Below are 9,425 nucleotides of genomic sequence, written 5' to 3' on the forward strand. Positions count from 1 at the left end.
TCTATTAATTTAATTAGGGTACTGAGATATGAGCTTCAAATTGTTTTTTAATTAAGGCAAAATAGCCATTTCAAGAATTGCAAGTAATTTTGAACTTAAGTTTATTATAATATTGTGTTTACACTTGAACTGCCAAATAATGTTACAAAGTTACAAGTTACATGTTATAATAATCTCAGTTGAAAAAAATCATGCATTCAAATTTTTAAACATTTAATCTATATTTTTGTATTTTTCATACTTTAAATTTATATTTTTTAAAGTTTGTATTTGTGTCAATCAAGTTATCATTTCATTTCAGTATTGAAAATATACAAATATAATCTAATTTTCAAGATATTCATTTATCAATCATTTGTAATTTGAAATTTTAGAACGAATTAGAAACAATAGCATACATGCACACATATACAGAGGCACACACACATGCACACATGCATGCATTCAGAGAGAGAGAGAGAAGTAAAGGAAGAAAGAAAGATTATTTTATAAAAAGAGCTTGGGCTTTTGTGAAATGGCATCTCCAAACACAACTGCTCTTTTGTTAACTGTTTACAGAAGCAACTGCCTTTCATACAATCACAGCCTGTTTTCTTTTTTTTTCTTTTCCTTGAGCTTCCTTGTGGCAGTAATACAAGCAGCATATATCAATCCAGTAAGCTGTGGCCTCTCACATACTCTTTATCACCAACGAAGCTGTAATTCCTTAAAGATGAGGTGGTTTCAAGAGTTTTGTTCATTTTGTACATGATCACAAACTCTTAATGAAAATAATCACCTACAGTGGTGCATATTCATAGAATGGCTGCTGTCACATTCTGTTACTCATGTTTGCACGTAACATAAGAGTTCCATCAACCCAAGTGTTTGGTCTAGATATCATTGACTGCCACAATGAGATTTCATCACCAACAGCATCCATCCAATCAACATATCTCCGACTACAAATACCTAAAGAGAAAATATTTTTAAATATATTACTTAAAAATACATCAGAAGGGAATTTTCTATATTTTATGTATTTTGTTGACAAAATTTATGTTATATTAACTGACAAGTGTTAACTCATAGAACAAACAAAAAAATGTTATATCATGCTAAGTAAATAGGATATACCACAACCACCACCATCTGCCCTACTGCCACCACTTACATGACTTACAAGTATTTTTCTGACAAAGAAACATATGGAACAAGTTGCAGCAGCAGTAATGTAATTCCACCTTGTTTTTAATTGTGAAATATTTTGATTAAGTATATTCTCTATTCTTTTGTTATACATACTATTTTTTATAATGAAAACATAAAAAGACAAAAATAAAATGTCATTAGTGTAAAAATCTATATCTTGTACAATAGTACTAAACCACAATTTTGTCAACTTGCAAGGAAGGTTAATCCAGCTAAGAAGCTAGATACTTATTTGGATTATGATGCTATTCCTGTATTCCCAAACACTAATTGTAAATCAAAATTAAAATATCTTCCATCTACATGCCTGAGAGTCAGATACTATTGCAGCAGATCTGTTTACATACACTGGTGCATATAGATGTGAACAGTGGAATCCAACATCTATCCTAATATACTTACAAGCAAGGAGAGAGAAGTAAATTCAGCACTGGAAAACAACGCCATGTAATTTGATTTTTAAAGTGTTGTCAATAATTAGAGCATTGAGAATGTCCTCTTTTGGTATCTATTTACAGTTGAGTGAATTGGAGCACTGAGAGCTGAACAACTTTTCAATGGATGTAGCATAGCACCAATGACTAAGAACAAACTGCTAGTACATTTACTCTACAATCAACCAGACATCTATAGTTCTAGAACAATAACAATCTTAATAAATACTAATTTTGGTTAAACTTTATCAATAAAATTTAACATATGCCTCTCCAGATTTGATAATTTTATGTAGAACTAATGTTTATTAGTATTATCATAAAATATTTTTCTCCCCAAGCTAGATGCATTTACCTATATCCCCATAGGAGAGAAAATTCAGACAAAACTTATGCATTCTATTAGTTTTTCATACTTATAATAAATTCTTAGATGATCAAGATCTCAATTCATATTGACCAAATTTTTAAACAGTTATAGCTTCATTTTGTTTCACTCACAGCTTTTCTTTAATTTGAAATAAATATAAGTATAAAATGTATTTTAGAAAAAGGTATTCACAGTTGTTTATTTTTAATTAGAAATAAATTTATCACTCTATTTTCATACATTGTTTGGGGGTGGCATATAAGTAGCCTCAAGAAATGCTTGAGAATGAAGTAAACATTGCTAATTGCAGTTGCTTCAGTTTAATGCAAAAGTAATGAAATACACTAACTAGATGTTTCAATTAATTTCAAATGATCAAGATTTTAATGGGATGACATACATATATGTGTGTGTGTGTGTGTGTGAGTGTATTTATTTATTCCATTAGACTTTGAAAGTGTAGAGCTACATGATACATATTTCACAAGGACTGTAAACATAACATCACCATTTTGCTCAGACAGCCTCACACAAAGATGCAAAATATCAATATTCACAAACAAGCATACAATAGGATTCTAAGCAGTTTCCTTTTACATGTCTAAGTATAATGTTCTTATAATAAAACTCTAACATAACATGATGAACAAAAATTCTTACCTGATCCTAAATTCAATCGAACGCCACCAAGAAAATCATTACTTGATATACGATCATAATCCCACAGAGTGAGTTCTAGGCATCGGTCAGCCAGCAAACTAGCAGACACATCTTCAAATATAAAGCAATGATTCCAAACCGGGTTGCAATTTTTCTTTACCACTGGAGTTTTTTGCTTTGATGATCGGTTCTTTTCTGGTAATAAATACCTGCAAAGTGAAATAGAATTCTTTTATTTTTTAACTGGTTTCAGACTTTGGACTGTGACCATGCTTGGGCACCACCTTCAAGAGTTTAGTCAATCATATCAACTCATCTCCCCAGTACTTATTTTTAAATCTGATACTTATTATATCTACTATATATCTATTTATTAATATCCATTTGTTGAACCATGAAGTTATGAGACATAAACAAACACAGACACACACATACAACAATATTCCTTACAGATTCCATCAGTCAAATTTCACACAAAAGGCATCAGTCAACTTGAGGCAAAAATAGAAGACACTTGCCCTAAGTGCTACACAGTGAGATCAAACCCAAGACTATATGGTTGCAGAGTAAACTTCTTAATCACACAGTCATGTAAAACTTATTCATAGCCAAACATTTTACAAACCTAGGCTTGTGGCAGTGAGATTAAGAAGTTTGCTGCACAGTCACTTGGTTCTAACTGTGACTTCTCTGCATGGTAGCTTGGGCAAGAATCTTCTACTATGGACTTGGGTTGACTTGAGTGGAACTGGGTGAACAGAAATTGTATAAGCCCATTGAATGGGCTCTATTTGTGATTCATGGGTCCAGTCATGTTAAACAGTGCTGCACTACTCTAGCATGAAGATTATATTAAGGGTATGAGTATTTGTGATATACTCATCCATTTCCATTATAACTCATTAACTAAGTGGTTCTGTAGATGGAACAACTGGATCTCACATTCATCAAAATCGAAAGACAGTCAATCATTATGATCCCATATTAGCACTTATTTCATATGTGACTAAATACATACATATTCAAATATTCCCACACAGGAACATGTGCTACAAGATAGCTTAAGTATTAACAGATTGACATATGTATTATATAGATGGTTACATGTGTTACCAGCACAAAAATAGATCTACCAACCAAAGTTTGATATACTTCATGTTCTAACATGTGATTCCATAATCTGGCAATATACCAGAAAGATTAAAAATACGCAAATTACTTTTGAAGTAAAATGGAAGAAAATTTTAGATAGTAGTTGGAACAAAGTTTATCAAACAAGTAAGAATGATATAAAAACAGCCATACATAACAACTGTGATTAATAAGAAATAAGAAATGAATATGCTAAAGTCATATCCTCTAAATAGTCGATGAAAAACTTCCAAAATGTAACATAAAATGGAAATACTAAAATGGAAGAAAGCCATATATACATTGAAAACATTACAAATACAAAAGAGTTAGCCATCATCAAAGCATGAACAACTAGATGTTAGATAAGTTAAGTCAATTTATAAACATGAGCTCACACACAACTTCCATTAGTTTCTAAATGGATTAAATAACTACTGTGTTAATAGTGGCTGCTGCGAAATAGTAATGTACTTATGATCTAGAAAGTACTTATGATATTAAGAGGTGGTAAGAGAAAATGTTTACTGAAACATAAGGAAGAATAACAGAAACATTCCTACTAAACAGAAGACATAATAATGGTGCCTTCTAATGAAAAGTGACCAATACCAAGATGAAATGTCAGCAAGAAAATTCCTTAAATATGGATTGAACTAATACAAGGTATGCCTACTGTTTTGATTTATTTAATATATAAGTCAAAGCAACAGAAACTGTTTATGAGAATAAAGAGAGAAGAGAACACACTTATACACCAGTGCTCTCTTCTGTGGTCAAATTAGTAACTCAAGTTTTCAGTTCAGCAATGAAGTGAAAACTTACTGAAACATCTATATGTTCCTTTAGATAACTTGAGATAAATATTCTTTATTTTCTTTATGGGCTATATTTGAAGTTCAATGTCACTGATTATTTAATTCACATACAATATGTGAAGAAATTGACAAATAATCAGTTTTCTGCTTGATATAATGTATCAGACAATATTTCTTCTTGTCTTGAAATGTGCACACTGATTGTGAACAAAGGGTTATTGTTCATAGAAACAGTATCATTTGTTTACAATCATCCATAAAAGTATATCTAGGCTGTTGTTCATTAGAATAGGGGAGACATTACCTATGCTGGATATGAGTAGGGATTGGCAACAGGAAGTGCATTCAGTAGTAGGAATATTTGCTTCAACAAAGTAATCATATGACCCATGCAAGTACAGAAAACTAGACCTTTAAAATGATGACTGTTTGTTCGTTTGTTTGTTTGTATGTATGTCATTATTCAGTTTTATTTCAAAATTTTTTGCCAATAGAGAAAGAGTTGATTTCTAACCTAGATCCTGGAATTTCAACAACATTAACAAGATATTTTTGCATGTATGTGCGTAAATGTGAGTATTTGGAGTCAATGCATGTGCAGACTTGTATGTTTTGTTTTATGTATGTAGTCTCATGTATACAGTTGCATGTCTAGACATGCGCATATGTATATGTGTATGTCATTATTCAGTTTTATTTCAAGATTTCTTGCCAATAGAGAAGGAGCTGGTTTCTAACCTAGTATGTATATATGTAAAATCATTGTCATTATTATCGCCTTCCCCTACTTGCATGGACTAGAGAAGTTTTTCCCAATATTGTGTCTCATCCCTTGCTGCTATCTCTTGCCATCCTATTCTTGATATTCAGCATCCTGAGATCAGCCTTCATCAATTCTTTCCATATCTTCCTTTGTTTTCTCTTTTATAGGGTCCTCTATTTGTACCACTTGGCCCTTTTTCACCAAATCCTCATTCTTTGTACACATCAGGTGTCCATACCATCTCAGTCTTTCTTTGTCAGCACACTCATGCTTCATTGTTCATGCATACCGATAATATTACATATCCAGTGAAGCATGCAAACTTTACTTCTACCCAGCCTTTGCACATCTTCCACATTCAATGTCCATTTTCACTACTGCGCAACATTGCCATTGCTCCATCACTCAGAGCATTGTTTTGGTGCCATATATCATTTTAGTAAAACAACTTACCCTTTACAGAAAGGATCAGAATATCCTCCAGATCTAACTGCTGTCAAATTTTTGGCCTCTTTAATGTAAACATGAAGTTGTCCTCCATCTGAAACTTCAGATCTGCCATCTCTACTGTGCTTTAAAGATGTTGTGGACCCCGTTAGCAGTTTATCACCAGTTACAAACTTTAATGACAAGGTCAGCTCGCCTTTGTATGAAAGAGATGATGGCAAATATTCTTGCTACAGAAAACAAAAAACAAAAATTTATCACTGTTAATTCATTATTGAAATAGTTTATTAGTTTTGTTGGTCCCTGTGGCTTTCTTAACCCTTTAACATTTGGACTACTCAGTCAAATGTATCACTTATTTTTTTCAAATTGTTTTGATTAATTCAAAAAAAAATAAGTGATACATTTATTTTTTTCAAATTGTTTTGAATTAATCATTTATTATCTTGTAGCTTTGAGGCTTCTATGATGTGACAGTTTATTTTCAAAATTACATTGTAGGGTAGGTGTGAGAGGCTAGATCTGGCTGATTAAAGCAAAAGATATATAAAATATTTGGGCCAGATATGGTCAGTTTAAATACTAAAGGATTAAAAGAAAGCACCGTTTCTTCATTCTAATTCTAAGTTACTTAGTTTTCTTTTTACATCATACATTTTATGAAAATCAGCACCATTTGTTATAGGTTTCCAGTGGACCAATCACAGGTTTATAGTCTTTCTTATGTAAGAGACTGATAAAGAGGAGCCTGAGTGGCTTGGACACAATAAATAACAGACACATTGAACAGTTTGTGAATTTATGCCAACATTTCTTGGTGCTTAATAATATACATTACTTTACAAATAAAAGTAAATATAAAATAAATATAATAATGGCTTATGTGTTTTTTAAACAGCTATTAAGATATTTTCACAATGTAATTATTTTAGCTTCAACAAACAACCTGAGACTAAGCCATTTGCCAAATAAATACAATTCTGAACTCAAACTACTTTTTGGTATGCAAAGCCAATAATTTTTTCTCTTTGTTATTGGACTGTGACCATGCTGAGCATTGCCTTAAAGGGTTTAGTTAAACAAATCAACCCCAGTACTTATTCTTTTTAAGTACTTATTCTATCAGTCTCTTTTTTTTTATAACCAAACTGCAAAATTACAGACATAAACAAACCAACACTGGTGGAGAAACACATGCGTGTGTGTGTATGTGCATGTGAGAGAGAGAGAGAAATAGTCTTCCACACAGTTTCAGAGTTTCCATCTACCAAATCCACTAATAAAGCATTGGTTGGCTCAGAGCTTTAGTAGAAGGCACTTGCCCAAGGTGCTACACAGTGGGACTGAACCCAAAACTATGTGGTTGCAAAGTAAGTTTCTTAACAGCATAGTCATGTCTGCATCTAAAGGTTTTTATCACAAAATGTTTCCACTGGGAACCCTGATGAAAATAAGTTTATAGATACTTTTGTTACATAATTTTATAATTATATTTCATGTTATTTATCTTGATAAATCTATATATGTATCTATAGTTTATTTCATATATTGATATGAAAACCAAAAATGTAGCATAACTTACTCTTTGCTGCAGTTGATGCCATTTTAATGTAGGTCCTTCAAACCGGTAGTAATCAAATGGAATGGTAACTTCTCCTAAGAAATCATTCCTACCAAAGCGATCATTATGCCACACAGTCAACCACAATGTCCGATTTTCTAGCTCACTTTTGGCAATGTAATACTAAAAGAGAAAGGTAAGTGAATGAGAGACAATTTCACAAATAAAAACATACTGTATTTTATAGAATAAGGGATGCACAGGCACATTAGATATACCACAATTTCAGCAGTATATGTTTAAGAAAAAGATTTTTAGTGCCTTATTAGCCCAACTTCACAGACTGTATTTTCCGCACAGAAGTCAATGTAGTATATAGTGTAAACTTGTAGTTTAAATATTCAAATATTGTCACTATCTTTCCAAATACTGAATTTCACATGAAATTTTTGGTTCTCCAAAGTTGTCTTGGTGTATAAAGTAACCTACCTTTTGAGTTGTAAATTTTGGTCTGAAAAATTTGGCTTGTGTGCTGGAAAATATGGTAAGGACCTGGGGTGATCTTTTTGAGACATTTCATGGAGGAGAAAAATGTGTGCCATATTTGTCATCAAATACAGTAAATTAAATTTACGAAAAACAAGAAAATGTTTATAATGATAATTATTAATTTTCAGGTTGTTTTATACTCAAAAATGATAAATTACCAAACTGTCTAGAGCAAAGGTTCTCAACCCATTTTGGCCAAAGGCCCCCTTCTGACCCTTGGAGTCACCCCCCCACCGCTCTAGAAAATATTTTTATTTTTCAATATACTACTTATTTTGATATTAGCAGGTAATGATTAAAAAATAAAGGACGTCATTTTACCTATGTGCTTGTATGCAGTCAGGAGTACAGATGTACAAATTGAAATGTAAAAAAAACAAAAAACAAATAATGAATTGAAAGTTTGGTAATTGCATTTATTTCCACCATGCAACACTTATGAGATCAACATGTTGTCTATCAAAAGAGTGCTCTTTGGTACAAGTAAATGCCAATGAAATCATTTCAAACCTTTCTGATTTCCCTTATCAAAACTTGTGCAACAATCTGACATATAAGTTATTGTCACCTGGGAAGAGGATTTTTTATGCTCAAGAAAGAGAGTGTATTTGATAGAAAATGTTGAAATACATATGTACTTCATAAAAGTAGAAAATTGTGGAGGATGGTATTCACTGTACTTGGATCTAGTTTGACTGAGCCACAAAATCAGCTTCCTTTTAAAATGATGTAAAAGAATCTGAAAATTTGTCATATTAAAGGTTCATTAAAGGTTATTCAGGATCTAGTTTGTTTCATTCACAAAATCTGTATATTTAAAAGGAAGTAAAAAATCTGAAAATTGGTTATCTTGATGCAGTTTTCCATGCTTATTCCTATGAAGCCATCAACTTCTGGAGAAAAAATTTGACACACACAAAATCTTTTTTTAATTTCTGGCTTCATAATACAGAATTTCCAAATAATTTTTTAAATACTTCAAAATCAAAATTGCGTAAATATGTGTGTCAGAAACAGTAGTTAAAAAATAAGAAAATAGATTTTGGGGAGATCTCTTATTATGACTGACTTTTATTCCATTATTCTAATATCTTCACCACTCTTCCAATTTCATTTTTCTTCTTAAAAAGAAGGCTTTCATCTACTTGGAGCATATGTTGTACTACTGCATGGCTGTCTGTCTGCTAATATTGCTGATGGACATGCAGCATATCACTGGCATTTCACAAATAAAGTCCGGGATTATGTGAAAAAGTCTGGAGACTGTCAATTGACTCTCATCCATAAAAGTATTTAAAAATTATTTGGAAATTATAAAGAGAAACAGATGGTAGATTTGGACTGTCTGTATTTTAAAACCATAAATTTTAAAAAAATTGGTGGGAGGGGAGATTTTATTCTTGTATAATCATATCAATTCCATTATGCAGGAGTCAGAAAAGGAAAAAAAATTTGTAAAAATTCATAAAAATACAAAAGTTATGAGGTGTTTTAAGCACAC

General features: G+C 31.7%; 1 protein-coding gene across 1 annotated transcript in view; it reads right to left on the bottom strand.

Annotated features, from left to right (window-relative positions):
* Window positions 1–811: 811 nt before the first annotated feature.
* LOC106879476 (synaptotagmin-like protein 5) overlaps window positions 812–9,425 on the bottom strand; it is a 19,170-nt gene continuing 10,556 nt past the window's right edge. Inside the window, exons 5-8 of the mRNA XM_052970956.1 lie at window positions 7,397–7,558; window positions 5,821–6,044; window positions 2,656–2,864; window positions 812–951 (exon numbers count right to left, since the gene is read on the bottom strand). Coding sequence (XP_052826916.1) covers window positions 812–951; window positions 2,656–2,864; window positions 5,821–6,044; window positions 7,397–7,558 — 735 coding nt within the window. The remainder of the gene's footprint in view (window positions 952–2,655; window positions 2,865–5,820; window positions 6,045–7,396; window positions 7,559–9,425) is intronic.

This window comes from Octopus bimaculoides, chromosome 10, assembly GCF_001194135.2.
Source record: "Octopus bimaculoides isolate UCB-OBI-ISO-001 chromosome 10, ASM119413v2, whole genome shotgun sequence".
In the NCBI taxonomy this organism is placed as follows: Eukaryota; Metazoa; Mollusca; class Cephalopoda; order Octopoda; family Octopodidae; genus Octopus; species Octopus bimaculoides.